The 24,597-nt window shown below is 42.6% G+C and overlaps 1 protein-coding gene across 2 annotated transcripts in view; it reads right to left on the bottom strand.

Moving 5' to 3' along the window:
• The window catches only part of Fam171a1 (family with sequence similarity 171 member A1), a 116,326-nt gene that overhangs the window by 38,670 nt on the left and 53,059 nt on the right, over window positions 1-24,597 (bottom strand). For both annotated transcript variants that reach the window (XM_051205893.1, XM_051205892.1), the window contains exons 2-3: window positions 15,964-16,191; window positions 8,092-8,184 (exon numbers count right to left, since the gene is read on the bottom strand). In XM_051205893.1, the coding sequence (XP_051061850.1) occupies window positions 8,092-8,134 (43 nt within the window). In that variant the 5' untranslated portion in view covers window positions 8,135-8,184; window positions 15,964-16,191. The remainder of the gene's footprint in view (window positions 1-8,091; window positions 8,185-15,963; window positions 16,192-24,597) is intronic.

Genomic DNA, 24,597 nt, shown 5'->3' with positions numbered 1-24,597 from the left:
AAATGCATGATGACAAAATATTAAAAATAAGTAGATCACAATACACTCAAAGTACTGCATCACCTCTTATAATGGAGAGGCATAATTCAATGCTTTGGAACTTATACACAACAACCCTGCCTTTCTGAGTGAAGAAATTAAATCCCAAATTGGCCAAGTAACTTGGCCAATGTCAGTGTGCTTGGAAAATGTAGAAAACTTACATTCGGCATTCCTTCCTATCACAATGTCTATCTCAAAATAGATGCTCTATTTATGACCAACCCGCCTCCATCATCTGGCTAAACAGGACCAGGGGCCTGACTGTTTCTATACATGTGGTTATGCTTGTCCCATGTCTGAAACTCCCTCTTGTCTCTGTTTCTGTACTTTATGTATCATTCAAATGCATCTCAAAGTCCACCTCTTCTGCATAACCTCTCGAGCTCATCTCAAGCTCTGAGGTCTCTTTGTATTTCTCTTGTGGCCTTGAATCTCACTGTGCCTTGTATTACATTTATGTGAATGTTTTCACTTCTTAATCAGGGGCACGATGAGAAAAAGTACTGTGTATATCTGGACCTCAGTAATACCTATGGAAATGAATTGCTGATTTACACCCAGCAACTTGCTATCTTTCAACAATGCTGTGACTTAACTGAAACTAGATTAGGACCATTAACACCTTGGGTCCAGAAATTCTTTGTTGGGAGTTGTCCTGTACATACTGAACAGTATCCCTGTTTTCTACCCATCAAATGCCAGTTGTAGTCCCCAAGATGTGGCAATCTCAATGGTCCCAGTCACTGCTAACTGTTCCTGGATATGCGAAATTACCACAGTGAAGAACTTATGAATCTTCATAACTTAAGCAAATAATATGAAGAATCTCATGTATAGTGAACACATAATATATAAACAAGAAAAAGACAAGACCCTTTTACTCAAGAGCCAAAGGGTTTGATTATCATAATGTCATACATCCCAGAATAAGAGGGAGATGACAGAAATACAAGATCAACTTAAAAAACAAGTGAGTGACTGCCCAGAAAGGAAGTTTCCTAGGTGGTCCCTGTCTGAAGGGCTGTGAAGGGGCAGGAGAGATCAGACAACAGACAGGAAAATGCAGAGATGTAAGATATAACATGGGAAGGTCGAGGAAGTATATGTGAACTCTGCTCTTGTCTTTGGGACAGAGGAGGCTTATGAAGGGCATGGCTCCTCCAGATCAGAACCTTGGATTTCAGTTGGTCATATCATGAGGAATGTCGCAAAAGTTTAAAGATATACCTGCTGTTAAAAGGTGCAAGTGAGAAATGCAAATAAAGGCAGTGATACTAGGAAGTAGGCGGGGAAGTAAGACCACATGGCAGATGCTGAGAAGAAGTGAACACAGTGGCAGGCAGGCAGAGATGGCAACTGGTTGAGAAACAACGGGCAAGAAGGAAGAAACTGGTGGGGTGGTGAAGCCTGGGAGAAGCTAGGCAGGATGGTGACTGATGAGGGGTGGATCTGATGACCCCAGGTCTAGAACTGAGCAAGAGTATTCTAAAGAATAGCATGAGGCCAAGTTTAGGGAAGATTAGTGGCATGCATGTGACAAGAGGTGATTTTTCCAAAGTTTGGGAAGGAGACAAGGTTGTCACTTGAAGGAACAATAGGTTACAAAAAGGGTTTCTCTTTGAAGAGCAACACCTTGAGTAATAGTGAGAGGTAAGAAAGGTGGGAGAGGATGCTGATGGAGGGCTCTGCACACATACTGGGAAGACTGGAGAAGGGGCCGCTGGGAGTGGGAAGGCACTCATGGCAGGGCACAGAAGCAGTGGGAAGGGATAACAAGAAGAAAATTGAAGATGTCATCCCAAGACCTTTATTTTTTCCCTCTGAAACAAGAAACAAGGAGATTGCTAAAAATAGTGTGTATGTGGGGTAGGAGAGGCTTCCAGCAGGTGCTCTGTGGAACATAAAGGGAACATGAAACTTCTAGGGAGCCATGGAAGCTGCAGAACAGATCTCCAGTTGGATCTCTGTCATTTCTCAGTATCTTTAAAAAATTACGTGTTTGTGAATGTGATCATAGGCATGCATATGCCACATTGTGCATGTGGAGATCAGAGGACAACCTTGGGAGTCACTGTGTGCATGAAGAGGTCATGGGATAAGCTTGGGGGTCACTGTGTGCATGGGTAGGTCAGAGGACAACCTTGGGTGTTAGTTCTCACCTTCAACCTTACTTATTTGAGACAGGGTCTTGTCATTTGCTGCTACCAATGCCAGGCTGCCTGCCCCACAAACTTCTAGAGAGCCTCCAGTCCATCTCTCACATCCCCAGTAGGAGTGCTGGGATTACAGACATGCATGTTACTGTGCCAGTCTCTTACATGAGCTCAGGAGATCTGAACTCAAGCCATCAGATGTGTGTGGCAAGTGCTTTACCCACTGAGCTAACTCCCAGCCCCTTTATCTCTTAGCATCTTGGGACTCGCTTCTGGATTCTCTCCTAAACATATCCTCAAAAGATTTCAACTAACTAGTTCTTCATCAATGCACATGAAACTCTCTAAGACAACCTACAAATGTTCTCTCTTTTCATATTTTATCAGTCTTGATGACAAGTCAGAAAGAAATTTGCCAACATTTTACAAGTAACACATTTTCTGACACTGCCTGTTCTCAGGAAAATTCCCCTAGCTGGCTAGTCAGTCACTCTGTGGGCCCACCCTATTCCTCTCTCTGTCGTAAGACTTCTTCACACAGCCACAGCAACACTAATAGCATGATCATTTGCCTCGTTTTTTAAAATGCAAGGCTGTCTGGTCATGACAACATTATTAGAAGCATGTATTTAATGTGTAGCTTATGTTTGCAGGCATGCTCTTTACTTTGCCTACTCTGATGAGAATTACTTTATCAGTAAATAGGGTTAGAATTTGCATCCATGCGATCTAGTATATCTATAGAGAAGACAAGTGGTTAATATTGTTTTTTATTTTTATAGAAAAGCTCTCATTAATGTATTTTATTTGGATGTAATTATGTTAAACCTTCAACTGAACTTTCATGCACATGTCAGAACAATGGCCTCTTTCCCCCTTTTATCCCTGATATTCATCTCTCCTAGTGGCCTTTAGTGCCATCTAAAACAATGCATCATCATGTGACCTTGCACATAGATTGCACATAGTTTCCTAAGTGAACCATTATCAAGCTTGGGGATCCTTTCCAGGATGGGCTGGCACACTGTGCCATCCAAGCAATATGCTTATAGACAATCTGCTTATAGCGCTGTATTTCTGAGCAAGCAAGAATTTAGACCCATTGAAAAAGGACACACGCAAGAAAATGTGACCAGCCAGAGGCTACAAATCTTTATGTATCATTCATAAATTCAGTATTATCTGAGTTTGTAGAATAGAACTGGCATAGTAAGTGATGGCAAAGATTCCTCTTTATTCAACTCCATATGACTTTCCTTCTAGTAAGGAGAAATCTGAGTCAAATAAAATGACCCGCTGTTATTACTACCCTGCTCAACTCTATTGATAAGAAATAGCATAATTAAACCTTTCCAGCTCATGAAATAGGAAAAAATTTTAAATTAACCAAATATCTGTAATGTCAGAATGCTGGTATGGGCATGAGACTATAAAAAAGAAGAAATTGCTCTTAGATGGCTTCTGATTAGCTGCAGGATTCAGGGGTGTACATATACTGATCGATTAATTATAGCAAAGCTAGCTGAATGTATTTCAGTTCTCCTTCCTCCCTCGTGTGTGTGTGTGTGTGTGTGTGTGTGTGTGTGTGTGCATTTTAACTGTACCCCCAGCCCTGATTCACATGAACAAAGAAAAGAAACTAACCATGGGGAATTGGTCTATGTAGGGAGCACAAAGAGCAGATGGATTTTGATTATTCACTTCTGTTTGCTTGATTATTCAATGGTTCATTGGGCACCTGTTGAGAAGCAGGCACAGGGCATGGGTTTGAAGAAACTAAGATGATGATACAGTGACTTAGCTGGTGAGGAAAGGTATATTTTACAGTTAAATGTTGCACACACAGTGGTCAGTGCTTGTGGCACTGTTTTTGAGTGGTTGGGGACCCTTTATGAGGTTGGGTCTACTTGAAAGAAGTGGGTCCCTGGGTTGGGCTTTAGAGTTAAACCTAGTATGCTTTTCAGGCCTAAGTGCTCTGATTCCTAGTCTGATGTAATGAGCAGAGCCTCTAGGGATCGGGCTCCAGATGCCATGCGTCCTCTTAAACTGTGAGATCCAAACAAATCCTTCCCCGTTTAAGTTATTTCTGTCAGGTGTCTGTCACAACAAAAAAGAAAAGTAACTAAGTCACAACAATATCAAACATGGTGGAAAAGAAGATGCCATTTGAAAGACTCACATCTGGAGGGATATTCACAAAGATGAGAGAGGCAGGGACTTACTGTCATTGGAGCATGGGAGCCAGAGGATACTGAAGGTCAGGGACTGATGCTGCCCAGGCTCAGCAACTGTAGGGTGAGTATGTGGAAGTGTGTGGGATTCATTTGTACACTAATACTTGTCATTGCCATGACTCCACTAGACCCTCAGTGGACTACATTCTGACCTGCTACCAAATTGCTTCCTCTGCTTCTGCTGCCTTCCTTGAATTAGCTCACTGGTTGCTTGTCCACAGCTCTGACCTATAGTTCATGACCATTCATCTGCAGTTATTACCTCTCCTGGGTGCTTAGGTCAATCCCAGGGAAAGGAAGATAGCCCAGAGTTGTTAACCTCTGGTACTCAATGGCTTAGTAACTTTATGCTGGGTGCCCATTCCAGGCCTAACAGCCATGGCCAGAGGGGATGAGGTCATATCATTCCAGGCCCTTTCCAGCTGGGTGGGATGGCAAGGCAGGAGGTGTGACTCGTATCTATAATGGAGATACAGGAAGATCTGGAGAATGTGGTTTTTAGGCTGACTTTGCTGTCTAAGGAGAGTTTAAAGACAGGATGGCCTAGATGAGAAGGAGCAGAACAAACTGAGTTGTGTTACTAACACAGCCCATGCAGATGAATACTCAGTAGGGAGACAGGCTGGATCTCAGCGGCCTGTGAGATGGCTTAGAGAGATGGCAACTTGGAAGAGAAAGGACTAGATCTTGGCCTCACTAAGACTGTATCAACAGTTCAGTGTATGGCATGTGGGGAAAGAGACAGTCAAGGCATGAAGTGTAGCTTTATGACTGATATCAACTCTAACCCAAATTCAATGGCTGCAGACTAACACACTAGCAGGAAGCACCTGCAGAGATCCACCAGGGTCCCGTGAGCACAGATGGACAACATGTGGGCAGCAGAAAAGAACATGGTGTGTGCAGGCATAGGGACTATGACTGTGAAGTGAACTCAGGGCAGATGAAGGTCACACAAAATGCTGCAAAGGGAGAAGGTAACTACTTATAGACAGTGCATGACAGGGACTCTGGGATTCTTCAAGAGTCTTTCCAGAGCCACAAGAGGACAGAGCCAGCTGTCAAGGCTGGTGGGTGACAGTAAGGAATACAAGAGGCAGTCACGAGGAGCCTGAGAAACCATGACAGGATCCAGTGCATCCATTGCTCTGCACCCTACCTACCGAAGCCTGGCCAGTGGGCAATGCACATGGCAGAGGGTGGTGAAGAGAAGATCACACATTTTCTCCTTTAACATTAATCATGGGAAACATAGGTTCAAAAACTAAGACAAGTGGCTGTAAGGAAGATGAGGCTGGCAATGATTATGTGGCTAAAAGCTCTGTGTGAAGGGAAAATGGATGCAAGGAGCCTGCTTCTTCGGGAAACTTACGTTTCAATGCCTACACCCAAGCCCAGTTTCTAAGCAACCACAATCTCTGGATGACTGCAGCACTCACCAGAAGCTCAGGGACAAGGAAACCATGAAGTCCTGAGTATAAAGAGTTGGAGTTTATTTACCTACAACTTGAGGAACCAAAGCTGACTGACTTAATTGCTTCAGTTTTAATTTTACGAGGACCAGACCAGAGGTTCAGCAAGAACAGGAATACATCATTAGTCAAAAACCTTTTGCAGTGCCCAGAGGGAACATAGGAGAGTCATGGTGGTCATAAGGATGAAGGGGAAGCTCACTCAGTAAGGCTCAGCCTGACCAGCTACAGTGCATGTTCAGGCCATTTATTGAGACAGAAGTTCTGGCAAAGTATACTCATGCATGATCTCAATCTGTATATGCCAAGTCAGAGATGCTCAGTCAATATCCTAGATGAGATGCTAAATAATCAGCTACCCCTGAGCCTCCACTCAGGAGGTTAAGTTCCCCTGGAAACAGGGGCTGGAAGCAACAAATATCGAAAAGACACTGAAACCCAGGGCCTTGTGTAGGATGGCCTAGAAGAGGAAAATGAGGGATGGGTGGGTCCAAGGAAGGCACCCGAGTGTCCTAAAGAGTGACCAAGAGTCAAGACAAAGAGTCAAGACATGGAGTCAAGAAACTGAGGGAAGGCAGTTTTAAAACAGGTGATCAACCTGCTACCTCTGTTGAACATGGCAATATCGAGAGGATGAAGAGGTAAGTGATGTCTTTGGGGTTGGGCTGTAAGGGACTCTGACCCTAGCAAAGCTAGTGAAAGATGGACTGTAAGTATATGGGCCATGAACTTAGGTCATGGTGTGCTTAGGGAGCACTCAGGCCTAGCACTGTTGTCTCTTATGGAAAAAAAAAAAAAAGAAGAAGAAGAAGAAGAAGAAGAAGAAGAAGAAGAAGAAGAAGAAGAAGAAGAAGAAGAAGAAGAAGAAGAAGAAGAAGAAACTTCACCAAAATCTACACCTCTCACCCAAGCCTAAGTCACAAATGCTTCTAGACACTTCCATTTCTTTTCAAATTCATCTTCTAAGATCAGCAGCTGTCTATTAAACTCTTTGCATCTCCCCACTAATGAAGGGATAAAGGAACACACTACATTTTCTAATGTTACCTAGATCTGTGTGATAATGATGGGCATAGCATGATAGTGATAGCACCATTTAAGACAAGTAACTTGTCTCAACATATATGTGGGGCACCCCTTGAGAACACCAAAAATCCTGAGATGCCCAAGTCTCTCTCTCAAAAGAAAAAAAAAAAAGGCACAGTACTTTCCACATAGTTCAAAGATATATGCTACATAGCCTTAAAACCAGACCCAGTACATTGGACGTGGTATGTAAACAGCAATAAAGGTCTATATATGTTCAGTTTAATATATTTTAAATAAAGGACTTATCTTTTATTTATGTGTCTGTGTGTCTCTGTGTGTGTATGCACCTGTGTGTGTAGATGCCCACAAGGGCAGAAGAGGGTGGGGTTGGAAGTAAGAGTCACAGGCAGCTGTGAGCTGCTTGATGTGGATGCTGGGAACTACACATTGGTCCTCTGTACAAATATTCTTAATTGTTAAGCCATATTTCCAACTCACACATTCTTTTTATTTGAACCTGAAACACTGAACCTTAGGATAATGAAGGCTAAATATAAGCACCACAACAAATAAATCTTAGAGGACACTCAGCAGAGCCAGGAAATATGGTAATCCTTTAGCCCATGATGGAATAAAATTATCTCAGCCCAGAGAGATACTGTGTGAGGCACATTCTCAACTTGAATCCCATTACTGACAAGAAAAGGGCAAGTGACCTAAACCTTCCATAGCATATTTTAGAGTCAACTGTTTTTTGGGTGGGGTGAGGGTTCACACTGAATGCAACACACATTGAAAACTAGGAGGAAAGCAAGAAAAACCTGTACCCACCCACTTACCACCTTTGTGAGTGACTGTCTAGACAACATGACAGGGACCCAAATAAGATGAGCAATCTTTTCTTAGGATAGACAGATGATGGGGAGCAGTGCAGGGAGGCCCCTTTCTTTTCCCACATAAACTTAAAGGATGGTTCTGGAAGAAGTAATTTTGCAGCCAACTTATAATATGATTGAAATGCAAACTCCTCACAGAGACAACAAACACTGCATCACAGCTGTGGATAAATTTACTTACTATCCAGTAAGAAGAAGGCTGCTCATGAAATGTTAGTGTTTGACTCGTGTTAGCACTGTTTTTCCTTTTAAATATGAAACGTACCTTGGAATCCTGATACTATTTGGACAACATCTTCATAGACCATTAGAGTAGCAGAGCGTTCAGGAAGCAGACCAAGGCTCAGTGATGAAAATACTGCAAAAATAAAATGGATGTAAGGGAACTCTGATAGTTCAATTCAAAAACTCACTCTAACTTTCTGGGAACTCTGCATTCTTCCTGCTTTCTTATTTCAAATAAATCAGCAATACTGCTTTTTCCCCCTAAAAGATGAACACCTTCAGAATGCCAGCAGTGTAATCCTTATGTAATAACAAGACATGGTCAAATTGAAAAAAAATTGTGTTTTTTTAAATTTTTATTTATTTATTTATTTATTTATTTATTTATTTATTTATTTTTTGGAGAGGGGGAAGGGACATGTGCAAATGTGTGAGTGAATGTATAGAGGCCAGAGGTCAACTTTCAGTCTTGATCCCTAGGGTCATCTACCTTGTTTTTTGGGACAGGGTATCTTCCTGGGACCTGATCAGACTAGACTGGTTGGCTTGTAACCTCCAGGGATCTGCCTGTCTTGACATTCTCAATGCAGGTATTACAAATGTGCATCACTGTTTCTGTTTTGTTACATGAGTGCCTGGGAACAAATTCAAGTCTTGTTGACATGACTGAATTATCTCATTTCCTTTGTAAGATAATTTTTGTGAAGTAAGACCTCTTGACACTGGAGTGTGTTAAAGGTTATTTTGTATATAATATATGGGTATATACACACACAAACACACACACACATATATATATACATATATATGTATATATGTACACATGTATATACATACATATGTAACATTAGGTATTAGGCATCAAGAGAGACTCTAAAGTATGTGCTTGGGCTCACATATTTGGTATGTTCAAAGATTATCCCTCTTAACTTGGGAAGTAATAACATGATATAAATGATACTACTATAAGATTATTATCCAAATATCTGGACTCTTAGACTCACAAAGTCCACAAGTTTCTAGGCACATGTGTGTTGTGATTTGACAGTGAAATGTGCTTGAACACTATGTCCCAATTGGTGGAGCTGTTTTGAAAGGTTGTGGAGCATTTAGGAGGTGGAGCCTTGCTACAGGGAGTGTGTCACTGGGTCAGGCCTTGAGCATTTCCGGACTGTCTTTGGCTTCTGACTGTGGACACAATGTGATTAGTCATCTCACACTACTACTGCTATGCCTTGCTATCATGACAGACTGCATTTCTTCTTAAACCTGAGTCATGATAAATCCTTCCTTTTTTCAGGTATTTTGTCACATGCAATTTGAACTTGAGAGAGAAAAAACTGCAAATAATTCCACCAAAGACTAACATTTGCAGTCTCTTACTGACAGGTCAGATGTAGCTCTAAGTTTACTGATTTGGATAATTTAGCTAAGCATTAAAACAGCTCTACAAAGTAGGTATTATTAAGTGCCTGATCTTCAGGTAAGGAAATAGATTTACAGATGAGGAAATAACTTCCCAGATATCCCTAGTTGATACAGGCAGGGGCTAGGATCTTAGATTTTTACATGGGTATGGGGAGCTAACAAAGTGAGTTCACAGACAACCTGGGTAACTTAGTGAACAGCTGTTGTCACAGCAAGCTCTTTACTGACTGGGCTTTCTCCCCAGCCATTTCCCATTTATTTATTTATTTATTTATTTATTTATTTATTTATTTTTGAGGCAGCATCTCACTATGTAACTGAGGTTGACTTGGAATAACCAATGAAGCTCACACACTGGGATTATGGGTATTTACTAGGGCATCAGGAAGTAATAGGACTTTCTATGGAAATATCAAGACTTAGAAAGAGCAAGTGTTAGGAATCCTAATGATTTGGCAGTGCTGGCTTTCTGTAAGCACCCTCCCTCAAGTTGCTGGTGTGCCCTCTAGCCTCCCCTCCACTCACTTAGTTGCGGCAGCTATATTACAGAACTATGCTATATTATGAATAGAACACATAAGTGTGGGTTGTGGGCTGTGTTTCAGTATTACTCATTATAAGGGGACCATAGCCCATAGGAAACAGCTAGATAACAAGCGGAAGGTGGCAAGCACCATGGCAAATATAAGAATGCACTTTAGTGCTATGGAAAATGCCCTGACAGTCCCTCAGATATTCAACACAAAATGATCATGCAATTTCCTGCAGGTGCAAACTCTAAAGCACTGAGGCATGTTCATGCAAAAACTTGTGCACGTATGTTCACACAGCCACTATCCATAACGGCAAGGGGAATCAACCCAAATCAATATCTATCAACTGAGAAATAGATAAAGCTTGGCATGTGCATACAAATGAATATTATTCATCAGTAGAAAGGCATGGGGTACTTACAGGTGCTTGTTGAGTAACAGCACTGGACCAAAGCAAAGTAAAGAAGGAAGAGTTCATTTGGGTTCACAGTTGGAGGGGACAGTCCATGAAGGCAGGGAAGCTTGGTAGTGGGAGCTTGAAGAGCAGGCCACATAGTCAGGGAGCACAGAGCCTAGAGTGTTCCTGCTCAGGATACTTCTCCCTTCATTTAGTCCAGGACCCAAGTCCACAGAATGGTTCCAACAGGAGCTGAGGTAGCTTTTCCCAACTCATTCAATCCAGAAAAATCTCACAGGCATAGCCAGAGGCTCTTTTTGTAGGCAATTCTAACCCCACCAAGTTGACAATAAAATTATTACAGCCTTGAAAACATGCTGAGAGGACGACAGGCATAAAAAGCCACATACCATCAGATTCTATTTATATACAATCTTTAGAATAGGCAAATCCAGAGACAGAAGGCAATTTAGAAGTTGCTAGGAGCTGGAATGGATGGGAAATAGGAAGTCAGGACTAATGGATACAGTTAATAGAGGGTGAAGGAATGTGCTGGAAATGGATAATAGGGGTATGATAGCTGCACAAAACCACCAAGTGTACACTTTATGAGTTTCATGCTCTACCAACTGAGCTAACAAAGTATTCTCAAATGTACATTTAAATGATGCTTTTGGTGCACGGTGTATGTGTGCACGTGTGTATATAGGTACACATATGTGTTTATATGCACATGGAGGTCAGAGGCCAATATCAGTGTTTTCCTTTATTGCTTCCCACCTTATTTTTTGAGATGTGGTCTCTCACTCAACCTGGAGCTCACTGATTTGGCAAGACAAGATGGACAACACGCTCAGAGATTCTCCGTCTCTGCCTCCCCTGCACTAGCACTACAGTGCACAGCGCTACACCTTGTGTTTTACTTGGGTGCTAGAGACTGGGAGTCAGGTCCTCATGCTTGCACAGCAAGTATGTTACTCTGAACCTTTCTGTGGTCTCTAAAATGGCACCTGAAATTTACTGCCATTTGGGAGGCTGAGGCAAGAGGACTGAGAATTCAAGGTCTTTCTAGATGACACCGAATTCAAGGCCAAATTGTGTAACTCAGTAAGGTTAAAAAAAAAAAGAAAGAAAGAAAAAGAAAAAGAAAGAAAAGCAAGAGGGCTTGGATACAGCTGGATGACAGAGCACCTGCCTAGCATTCTTGAAGCTCTGGTTTCCATACTCAGCACTGCAAATCAAACCAAACCAAACTGAAAACAAAACAAAAAGTAAATCACAATTATTGGGACATCAAAGTTGGGATAAAAGTTCAGACAAAACTGAAGGAGTGAAGATCAGAACACAGAAGAAACAGCCACAGCAAAGACTGCTGGGAGCTCTTCTTTCCTCCCTGACACTTTGTGGGGGCATAAATGAACAAAGACGGGAGGGTTCACATCTCTAACTTGGGTAAATCCTTTATGGACACCTCACAGGCTATCCTAACCATTACCTGATCCCCTTTCTGCCAGATGGTACAGGTTAAGCTCCTGGTGGCTAGGAAGAAAGGAGGGTGCAACCTACAGGAAACAGCTCACCTACTAGGCAGGTTCTACCAAGCTGCCTACTCCACACATGCCTCTCCATGCCCTGCTTCCTCTCACAGCTTGCCAGAGCCAGAAAGCACCCTGGCTGGCCCCAAGCACCCCTGTGCTGGCTGCTGTGAGTTCTGAGACATCTGTGATCTTTATCTAGAGGTGTGGTGGTTTGAATAAGATGGCCCCCATAGGCTCATATATTTGAACATTTAGTCAGCAGGAGTGGAACTCTTTGATGGAATTAGGGAGATTAGGAGGAGTGGCCTTGTTTGAGGAGGTGTGTCATTGGGTGTGGGCTCTGAGGTTTGAAAAGCCCACACCAGGCCCAGTATCTCTCTCTACCTGTGGATCAGGATGTAGCACTTTTGGCTACCGCTCCAGCACCTGCCTGCATACCACCATACTCCCCACCATGATGATAACAAATTAAACCTCTGAAACTGTAAGCAAGCATCAATTAAATGTTTTTTTTTTCCTATAAGAGTTGCCTTGGTCACTGTATCTCTTCACAGCAACAAAACAGGACTGAAACACTGGGGGACTGTGACAATGTGCTTTGAAAGCTTATCTCACATGGGACATTTGACCTTTCCATTGCCAGGGAAACTGCCCCGACAAACTGTTTCTCAAATTTTACTTTTCGGAGGGAAACAATTGATGCATTACAAGGGGTCGGCTATGTCCAGAGGGGCTTCAGGGAGCAGTAGCACTGGGCTATGGATCCAAATCAATAGAGTGCTTCAGGGATGCGAGGCGTCAGAGAGGCCCAGTTTCCAGTATGTGGTATTTTTATTCACTCTGGAGAGGGTGTTGACTGAAGACTCTTCACACTAAGGAGGTATTCAGGACCCCCCCAACCCCAGTGCTGCGATGGAACCCAGGGTCTCTCACAGGCTAGGCAAACACTCTCTCTGTCTTTTTTTTTTTTTTTTTTTTTTTTGTAAGTAGAGATTTGAACATTTCAGCTCTGCTTCAGGGAGCCTTCCTGGGGTAAAATCAGCCCACCTGGGGTTTTCAAGATAGAACAACTGCTTTGTCTATGAATGTGCTAAAAATCAGCATCCAGGATAACATACAGAGAGGGTGCCAGTGCCAGCCAGACTCCTTCAGGGAGCAACTCCCAGGCTGGCCAACTGATGAGATACAAAAGGGACAGGTCACCAAGGGAGGAGGCTCTGAGGGCCACTTGTAATTCCTGGAGGCCACTGAAGGATTTTAGGCAGAGTCTCATGTAATTGGGCACATGGTATTTATTTTTAAAAATTCTTTGATTATTTCACACATGCATAGAATGTGTTTTGGTCATTTTCAGGCTCCATACCCTTTCAATTCCACACTGCTGCTGACTGCTTTCTTCCTCCCAGTCCCTCTCCTCCCTTCATATTGTTATGTCCTATGAGCTACTGACTCTAACCAGGGTTGCTACAAGGGCTTGGGTAGAGGGTTGAATGCTCAACTTATCAAAGGCTACATCACTGTAGAAAATGACACTCTCTCCCCCAGCAATAATTAACTATTAAGAGCTTCTTAGGGCCTTGTGTGTTTCTCTCCTATTCATGATGGGAAGGCTCTGTCTTGCGTAGGTAGCCACAGTGGACACATGCATTTAAAGACACAGAGCTTGCAATATGGTGGATGTCTTTGAAGAGGCTAATTAACCAGGCCAGAGAGCAGTACAGTAGTCCTGGCCTTCTTTGCCAGAGCAATGGGAAGAAGTACGAAGCAGAATGTTCTTTAGTAAACAGAATGGATACTATATGGACAAATTTGTGTATCCCTGTTTGACCAGTTTGCTGAGTTCCCTCACCCATTCCCATGAAAGAGAAAAACCTCACACATCTTTTAGGAGGTATTGTTGAGCAAGAGAAAAGAAATCCATGCCAAGCTCTCATAACAGTGCTCATGTAAACTAACACACTGCACATGTAGTAAAGAAAGCTTCCCAGTTTCAATGTCTCATTCTATTTCAGAGCACCAGCTCTTTTGCCTTTTTTGCTCAATTGTTTGGAATACCAGAAGTGTTAGACTCGACTTCTAAAAATACACACTGAAAGAAACAACAGTTTACTCTGTTTTTCAGCAGAGACCAGTCTACATTCTGGTCACACCTTCAGGTGCTAGTTTGTAGTGTCTTTATTATATTGGAAAGGTCAGCAAATGGCCAAAGGCATGGGGAAGGTCTTTTGGAATGATTCAGGGCAATTAATTCCATTTCAGAAACTAGAAACACAGGCTCTGAAAGTCCTGCTGGGCCCACGAGGGTGGGGCCAGCTGGTGGAAGGCAGGCCTGGGTTCCAGGTGTTTTCATGCTGTATCTAAAATTCTTTCAATTAAACTGTATTGTTCCCATTATTGGACTCATTCAAGAAAGTGGATATTATGGAAACAATTTCCTTTCTTCAAATCATATTAGTAGACTCAAAATGAAAGCCATTAGATGGCTGATTCCTACCATTCACAGGTTCCATATTCACAAATGGACATGTTTGCTAAAATGTTCCTTTTACCCCCACCCCATCAACAATTCCTGTGTGTATGTGCCTGTGTGCACAGTGCCCATAGATAGAGTCACTTAGTACTCATCCCAGCAGAGGCTGCACAGGACAACACAATCTTTTTGGATCAGTTCTCCCTTGGTGAATGCCTTTTCTTTATCTATGTGTGCCAACCCGTTCACATTTTGTGCTTCCTGTTGGTAATTTCACTGTTTTAAGTGGCCCCAATGCACAATGCTGAGGCTCCTGAATATGAGAAGGCTATACAGAGTTTTATGGAGAAAACAGGAATAGATAAATGTTGTTCAGACAGGTTATAATGTCATGGGTTTGAGTACAATGTTAACAAGTCAACTATGTTTATTCTGAAGTGTATTTAAACAAATACATAAAATAGATGTGTATATTGACCAGTTGATAAAAATGTTATGACTAGAGCACCCTGAGAAGCTAGCCTTTTCTTTTTCGTTTGTAATAGAAATTCAGTGTTTGCCAGTTCTGAGATTGGAGTGTTTATAGGCTGTAACTTGGGCAAATAACACACAGAGACTTACCTTGTAGAGCTGCTTTTCTAGTGCAAGCAGATACTCTCTGAATGCCCCTTAACCCAGGGATACTTCCAATGATACAATGACACATCTCCTTTAGATGGAGCCTAGTGAAGAGGGCTTTGCATGTTTTGATGCCTGGGTTCTATCTGTGATGATATTATTTATTGTCAACTTGACAAAATCTAAGACTCTCCAGAGACCAGGATCTGGGCAGTCCAGGAGGGGTTATATGGATTAGGTGAACTGAAGTGAGAAGACCCACCCTGAGTATGGGCAGGAGCAGTCTAAGGGCTGTGTTCTTAGGCTGCATGTACTGAAGAAAGCTAGCCAAGCACAAGCATTTCACTCCCTGCTTCTGGACTATGGCTGCAATGTGACCAGTTGCCTCCTGCTCTTGCCGCTCTGCCTTCTCCACATGGTGGACTTTCAAACTGTACGTCAAAATAAATGCTTCCTTCCTTACATTGCTCTGACCAGGTATTTTGTTGCAGCAATGACGAAAGCTACTGGTGCATGCATGGAGCCCACTGTCCTTTACTCTCTGGTGAGCTCAGTACTGCTTATGACTTCTATGAAGTAGAGAGGATGCCGCACACTCAGGTACAGAGCTCACACTTCTGCTTATCAAGCAGGCACAAGGCATGGATAGCATTGAAAAAATGGACAGAAAACTGAGAATCTGTGACCCCCCCCCGTGTGTGTGTGTGTGTGTGTGTGTGTGTGTGTGTGTGTGTGTGTGTGTGTGTGTGTAATGAGGCCCCAGATGGCTTCACATACCCGCTCCATCATTCTTCCATATAATGGTACCCGAATAGGTGATTCAAAGAGCTGACATACAGACTTCCTGATTCCTACCACAAAATGTCTGACCCCCATCTTTGATCACTCTGACTAGGAGGTCTGTCTTAGAGAAAGACGAACAACTTACCCGGTAATCGGATGGGCTTCCACGGGGCAGAGTTTGGCACATAGGCGTGTTTTGTGGCGGTGACAATCAACTGATTACCCAGCTTATAATGGAACTTGATGAAAGCAACCCCATCTGCCCCAGAGGTGCCAGAAGCGACAGACACCTGGTTGGCGAAGATCTCAATGAGTGCATCTGCGATGGGCTGGTGGGTGCTGGCGTCACTAATGTGCACCTTCAAGGTCACCTCTGCAAACAGAAAAAGCACATTAACCCTAACAGGAGGCTGGGGGGAGGGGGGTATATGCTAAGAATGTCTAGGACTGCATTCTTTCACAAGTAATTCTTAATTAGTAGAACTTACAAACAAAACAAAACTTTATTTTTAACTCTAAAATTAAAAAAAACTCTTTCCTTATAAAATATCCTATATCCTTTAAAACCCATGTTCCCACACACTGCTTTGTTGTTCCCCTTTTCTGCTCGTGCCAACAGATAACTGAGAGGAAGCCCTGCCCTTTATCACACTAGGAAACGTAAGATATTTGTTCATCCTTCCTGCACTCTTGGACACTAGTTCCTACTGGGCTCAGGCTGCTACAGAAGCCTTTGCTGGAGTAGTGGTCTGGAGAAGTGGGCTGGAAGACTGATGGTGGGCTAGGAGACTTGTAGGCCGGTTCAGCAAAAGTCTCAGCAAAGGTAAGTCCAAGCAATATAAGCATAGTGGGATTACTGTTCAGTCACCGCAAAGACAAGACTGAATAGTAGTCAGAAACGTTCAAAGGGCCAGGGAGATGGCTCCAAAGGAAAAGTGCTTACTTTGCGAGCATGACAAGTTGAGTTTGGATCCCCAGCATGGACATTAAAATCCAGGCATAGCAATGAGTGCTTATAATATCAGTGGTATGGAGGTGGAGACAGGAGGATTCCTAGGATTGCTGGCCAGCCAGGATAGCCACATTGGTGAATTCTAGGGTCAGTGAGCTGTTGTCACAGAAGATAAGGTGGGCAATGATGGAGGAGGACACCAGACTTCTACTACTCGATCCTAGATCCTATAAACATACTCACAGGTGTGTGTGCCCACCTCATACACCCCCCCATACAAACACATTTTTCAAAAGGCAGGACCCAAAGGATGGAGGAATGAAGTCCACTTAGTAATATAGCAATATAAGGTTGAAAACACACAGGTCAAAACTGCTGAAAAATTAAAACAGAATAAATGATTTCCCTTTACTCAGGTAAGAGATATTTACTGAGCTTTGACTCTTCCCCTAGGGCTGGAACTGTCACCCATGTAAAGAAGACACGGGAAAACAAAGCAAACGCTACGACTGTAAGGAGACAGTGAGGGTTCAGAAACAAGACAAGGAGACATGTCCAGGAAAAACCACAGTGGGTTCTGCAAGATGTAAAAGGTGTGAGACATCCAAGGATGCCGGGCAAGCAGGGGCCAGATTTCTCTGGCAGTGTCATGTAAGGGCCATGGGAGGTGTTAGGCAGCGTGGAGGAATCGAAGTTAGTTATAGAAACCTCTAGATCTAGGTGAAAAATGGGCTGAGTGTGAGAACAGTCTGCAGATGAGCACCTGGCTCAGGCACCCTGTAGCAGCCTAGAGAGGGGATGGAGATGGGCCAAGCTCCACCCTCATGGTGGGCATCAACCATGAAGCAGCCAGAGGTCAAGTCAGGAGAGACCACTACTCCAGCAAACCCTCTTTGATCAGGAAAGGAGTAGACATAAATCTATCTGGGCATACCCACATACTGCTTGATGTATGTTTTAAGGAGTGGACATAATCCCATAGGCACACGCGCGCGCGCGCACACACACACACACACACACACACACACACTGCTTGATGTTAGTTTTAAGCTGTCTTCTACCTGAAAGACTTATGGTCACTTGGAATGTGGAGTGAGGGAGGGAGAAGCAAAAACATCCAAGTGACCAGAGAGGCTCATAGACACAGAACACGTGGAGCAAGGCTCTGTAGGTTGGTAACCAGTGAGGCTGTCAGTGTATGGAGGCATCTGAGAGGGGACATGAAGGTGTATGCTCTTCAGATCTTGTTTTCTCTTCTGCAAGCTAGGGAGGCAGGCCAGCAATGCATAGCTTAGCCTACAGGTGCAAGCAGCAAAACATTAGGCTTGAGAGAAGGCCAATGACAGCTACTGCCCTTCCATCCTGTCAATCACTCTCCTTGTATGCCCTTAATCACTGGAATGACATGAGCTCAGAGAAGGAAGGTGGAGGCACAAAGGTTTCAAAGGAAGGGGTGAGATATCCCTTTGAGAATGTTAATATTTTATACCTGAAGATTTGGGGTTGTAGTGCAGATTAGGGGTGGAAGGCATGGATCCTATGTACTGAGTCTTGGGTTCAGTCACTAGTATGCAGTAAAATAAAAATAATGAAAAATACCACTTCTGCACTGAACCACATAGAAGAACTTCCACCTTGGTAACTCAACTATTTGTTTTATGAAACTGATACAACCTGTTCAAAGTCATACATTTCAACTAATCATTTCTCTTCTTGCTCACTTGCCCCATGTACTAATTTACAGATTTCTTGGAAAGATGATCATAGAACACAGCTAAATAACTTCAAATCTAAAGCCTGGGATAAGTGGCAGAATGCTGGCCCAGCATGCACAAACACCTTGGGCTTGATACCTAGCATCACTCCCAAGTCCCAAAGAGCCATATTTACAAAGCACACAAAGTAATTCCTTAAAACCTTTTAGAAAGAAAAAAATGCTTCAGAAATTGAAATGAAATTCTTCATATTATGGAAGGAGAAAGCCAATACTCAGCAAATAGAAGGCTGTGAGGTTAGTAAGATGGTTCAGTGGGCAAAAACACTTGCTGCCAAGACTGAACTGAGTTTGATCCCCAAGATGCACATAGCAGAAGGAAGGGAACTCTTTTTTTAAATTTTTTTTGTATGTATGTATGTATGTATGTATGTATGTTCTGCCTGCATGTATATCTGTGTACCATATGTGTATAATGCCTTCCAAGGCTATAATAGTGCATTGAATCCCCTAGGACTCAGGTTACAGAAGGTTGTGAGCCACCATTTGGGTGCCTGGAATTGAATCGGGGTCCTCTAGCAGAGCAATCAGTGCTTTTAACTTCCAAACCATCTCTCCAGATCCAAGAACTAAATCTTGAAGGTTTTCCTCTAACTTCTACATGCATACTGGGGTATGCACACCCCACACCACATAAATAAATGTAATAATAATAATAATAATAATAATAATAATAATAATAATAATATTAACAATAATGACCATAATGAAGGATCAAGTCCACAGTGTGAAAATTAAGGATGTGATATTCAATGCACAGGCTTATCTCCCTGCAAGGTGTTTAGCACACATATAGAACACATACAGTTTCTTACTTAAGTTGGTGCTTTTTGCCCCACCAAGTAATATGATAAATTATTTCACAAATCAACGAGTTTCCAATAATACACTGCATAATTCCTCTAGAAGTAGGCATGTGGGAAGGGCTTTGCCAGGCAACCCTGAAGACTTATGTAATTTTATGGTAATGTAACATTTACCAACAATTGAGAGTGCAAGCGTCTACTCTCCTTTGGGTATATGATGAGATGCAGTTTTGTGAATAAACAGAGGGCATTCACTCCCATCAGCCTCTTAGATACTACTACTTCAGTGTCTTCTAATACGGTCGCTTCCTTTGTGCTCTATGATGTATTTGAGACGAGATCACTTAGCACTGACTTAGTGCGACAGGACAGAGGAAACGCCAATATGAGAGGGTAACTAACTGCAGACTACTGAAGTGTCACTTTTGGGGAGTTTTCCTTCTTTTTGTGCACTCCAGGCCTAGCATGTGTCACCCTACATATCAGTGAGGCTGCCGCAGTTTTTGTAGAGTAACAGCTTGCACAAGACCATCCAGTTAGCAAAAGTCCTCCTGCCAATGACAACTGGAAGGGGACTGTCCTGTGAGGTTCTATTATCCACACCACTCCCTCTTTGAGTCTGAAAGAAAGACCCTATAAATGGGCTGGATGACAGACGTTATAACATGCTGTCTCCTGGCTATGACATGACCGCTGGCTGCAGGCATAAAGGAATAAAGCAAGCAAATACAAGACATCAGAATGAGAGCAGGATTATTGGGAAGGGGTCAGTGGGAGTGGGGTAAGGACCAGAGAGTAGTAGGGATGGGCATCATCACAGGGCGACTGTTAAGTAAAAATGAAACCTACATAAATAAATATCCAATCACTTTTAAGATGCTGTATCCTATTTCTTTGCTGGTCATTGAGACCTTCAGAAGCCTTCTAAGCTGGGGCACCTGATTTCTAACCTGAAATCGGGACACTGTTCTGTTTACTCCTTCCACTGGGGTTGGGTCGGACCCTCTGTTACGATGGATGGAAGTGGCTTTCTGTATTCATTACATGAACACTGCTCTGGTTACGGGTTACAGGTCCAATAAGAAGTGCTTTCTGGAAGAAACAATAAGCAGGGCTGGGAGTGGAAGGGCAGGAGGAGTGGGTGGCATGGGCACATCAGCATCTTCCCAGGCCCTTTGGTGACGTAGACTGAGGGGATAGAGCTGTTTCCGCTAGGGTGACATTCTACACTTGATCTGGAGGACTCGTGCAGGCTCTTCCTCTGACTTAAATGGCTAGCAGAAATAGTCTAGTTTGGGGACCATGAAGGAAGAGCTCTGCCATACGGCTTGGGCACTGCTCTCTGGCTTGGAGCCTGCCTTCTCGGATCTTTTGTGACTCACACAAAAGCCTGTGAATGCCTCTTTTCATGGTACTTGCTAGGGTGGGTAGTTCTGTTTCTCTCCTGCATGCTGGGCCACCCTGGGTGAGCGACCCAACAGTGCTAAAGAGTAATCTATCTCCCTCAACCACATCTCCTGGCCTTACTTTTACCTCAGGCCTTTTCAGTACTCTGTGAGGTCCACTCAGTTTTTCCTCTCATGCTGGGGGACCCAGAGGTGGTTGCTCAGGCCTCTTCCTGCCATACACACTCATACAGCAAATTATTCCTGGTCAGGAATTCAGTCATTGACTCTAACTAAGTCTCAGATTTTGATCAGCCAGTGGCAAAGTCAGGGTGGAGGAGACAGTGGATGTTGAGGAATTCTTCTTCTGCCATGATTCAGAGCGCCTCTGCTCTTGGCAAACATGAGCATTTTGGCTCTGTGGGTACTGACTAGTCCATTTTAAGTAGTACGGAGAACATCTGCTTTGTGGGCAGAAAACTAAACATTGTCTTTTTAAAGTCCAGCATTATCTTTTAGACATTTCCTTTCTAACTGCCACAGATTTAGAACTAAGTGCAACAAGGCTGTTTCAAATTGTTGGCTTGGGAGGAGGTACCTCTAAGCAGTAAGTTAAAGCAGACATAATTGCACAGACAAGAGAACTGAATTATGGCATATAATCCCCATGCATGCATGAGGCTTGCCCAATCGGGATTTGACAAAATTGCCCAAGGGCACAAAAAGGCAGGAAACACTAGTGTTTTCCTCTTCATCTTCAAATAACATATTTTTATGCAAATGACAGAATACATTTGTTTTTATAATATATCATCCAAACATCAAATTAAATACCTTCTATTGCTCCCTTAAAACCATTTACTAGTGCAAGTGCAGAACCTTCCAGAACACTTGAGGTTTTCACTGGGAACAAAGGTAGAACATGCTCCTTGCTGTTTGAACAGCCCACACATCTCCATTCTCAACATCTGATCTAACAGACTTTGGATGTGTGTAGGAAAGGAAGTTTGTAGGCCTGACTGTTGGGTGGTGGTGATTTCTGTGGAGCTGTCAGTCCCCTCTTAAGTGCTTTTATTTCCCCTTTCTATTTCTTCAGATGGCTGTGTGTGTGTGTGTGTGTGTGTGTGTGTGTGTGTGTTAATTTTTCCTTTCCTTGAGTATTTTTGAGCTGAGTTTCCATAGATGTCCATCCTAGCAAGGAACCTGGCATTTCTGACTTGGCCTTAAGAGCCTGGTGGAAAGGTCAACCTTGCTGACCTAGCCTGGGCTCTGATGTCATGTTGCCTGGAGCTCCAGGAACTGGCCAGTAGTAGTAGTAGGCAGAGCAGCTGAAAAGGAAGTCATAATGCTTAGCAGCCAACACTACAGTTAGCTATATTTAACCCCAATCTAGCAGACTCACAACTTAACTCAAACAGAAAAAGGTCACTCGGCCACTTAAAACATTTTTTCAAAATGAGAGTTTATTTTTAAAATGCTGCAGATCTTTGCTTCTATTTTATCTAAGGTATGTGTGCTCCTGTTACTTGAGTCTTATCAGAGCAGTGTGTGACTTCAATCTCCATATTTTTGGATTGTAAGCAAAAGCACGCTGGATGATGCCTGCCACATGCAGGGCAGCTGTCTTTCAGTGTATCTTACTTCTTTCGCAAACACAAAAGACTTATTTGACTTAATGATCTGATAGAATAAGGATGTAACTTGTTTCTCCTATTCCCATAATTGATTTGATCCATTTTCATATGGTGTACATGCACCATATATTATTTATTTTTGTCTTTAAAACTGATTAAAATTTTCAAGTCTTAAGAAAATGCAATCCACTAAAACCGAAAGATACATTTTTAAAGACTTATACATTATACACTTCACAATGTATTACAAAATAGGTTATTAATCAGGTGTGGAGGTGCACATCTGTAGGAATAACACTGTGAGGTCAAGACAAGCTTGGACTTAATAGCATTTTCCTGCCACAAAAAGAGATTGTGTCACAAATAAACTGAATCAGAATATTAACATGTAATACAGCCCAATAAACACCTGCTATAACTTGTATATTCTTGGATTCCTTTCCCAGCCTCATTAAAGCACTTGGCAATCCCTATGTCTATTTGATTCTTGTTTGATTCTAAGAGGAATACTCAGCTGGAGGAGATGCAAAGGTCAGGCCTCCCAAAGAGAATGGACAATGTGGATACACTTTAGTGCATGGCTCTAGAGCTCCTCTGGCTCCCTGACTAGCCCTCTCTGGCCGTTCTTCATGTAGACACCTTTTGTTGTTGATATTACAAGGCCCCCTCTCCCCCACTAGCCTCTCTGATGATCTGAGGTCATACTGTCTGATAGAGAATTCCTACCTCTGCTGGGTTTATTTTTAAAAGCATTCCTCAGTGCTCACCAGGGTATTGCAATCTCTATACAAGTATCTGACTTCCTTTCTACTCTCTTGGAAAGCATGGAGGAGATAAGTCTGTGACAACAGCTTTTGAGGACTCGGAACATCATTCTATGTCTTTTGATGGTCTACCACCACAGGCAACCAACTCACACTGCTGCAGCTGCTGCACAGGAAGAGATAGTGATGTGGCAGACACAACAGCTTCAGCTTGGAAAAGGAAGAGAAGAGGTCTATGAGGCAGCCAATGAGTGCCATGGCACTTCCTTAGAGCATTTTATTCCCATCACAGTCTTGACGGGCTGTGCACACGATGTTCTTTCCTACTTCAACCTCCCTGTCTCTCAGAGCCTCTGATGCATCACTTCTGGCTGGGCCAGGAGATCTCAAGGCAATCAATCAGTGAATCCCTCTATCTCTTCTCTCATATATCTATAAGATGTATAAGGCACAAGCTGATGCTTATCCATGAACAGCAATTTCTAATCCACTTGTCAGAATGTTGAAATGCAGACTATCAAATATTCATAAAATATATCAATTAAAGAGATCACACACACACACACACACACCTTTCTATTTTTCAAGTGTCAGCACACCTTTCATTTTAAACACGCTATAATAGAAACAGAAAATATCAATGGCCATCCTATAACTTCTGGTTAGGGATCCTGTTAAGTCTGTCACTCGATGCTAAGGTAAACAGCAGTAATCCACAGTCTGCTGTGGTACTTGATGAAAAAATTGAGCACTGTTGGAGCTGTTTCAAAATGAGCACTCTATCATTAGAACAGATTCAGAGTAGCTGAATCCTTGCAGCTAGCCAAGGGGTTGCTGAGCTAAACATCTCAGGGTTATTTCAAAACACCTGCTGGACTTGCATAATTTATACAGATAGCCACATGCTCATGGGAAAAACTGAAGATATAATGTTCCTGTGATCTCATCTAAGCAAGGACTCTTATGAGTTACACTTCAGACATTAAGCTATACTGACATGACCCCAGCCTTCCATATGCATTATCAGGAACTATTACAGCACTATGCAAAATTAGAAATACTCAGCACAATTCTTTGAAGAAAATAAAAAAGATAATGTGGCTATTGCAAAGAAGAAACAGCTATTGAATATAAAAATATAATGGCCAATATGATTAAAAGAAAAAAATCCATGGTATCAGCTTTACAGAACTTGTCCATAAAGGTGGATGAATATCCTTATTTAATATCCCCATTCTTGCCAGATATGGTAGGATATACAGTGGTGATTATTACATAGCAATGCAAACACAAGAGATGTGTTTACTACATTTCCCAAAGTGCCCCATATGACTGAACAAGAGAAAGATTATGACACAACATGGTGGCAACCAAAGGACCCACAGTGCTTAGAAGAAAACAGCAACAATAAACCACTTTAAAATTCTTCTGTTTCACTGGTGTTTTAAAATGTCCATGGAGTCT

This window comes from Phodopus roborovskii, unplaced genomic scaffold, assembly GCF_943737965.1.
Source record: "Phodopus roborovskii unplaced genomic scaffold, PHOROB, whole genome shotgun sequence".
NCBI lineage: Eukaryota > Metazoa > Chordata > Mammalia > Rodentia > Cricetidae > Phodopus > Phodopus roborovskii.
This window is presented reverse-complemented; position numbering and strand designations above follow the sequence as displayed.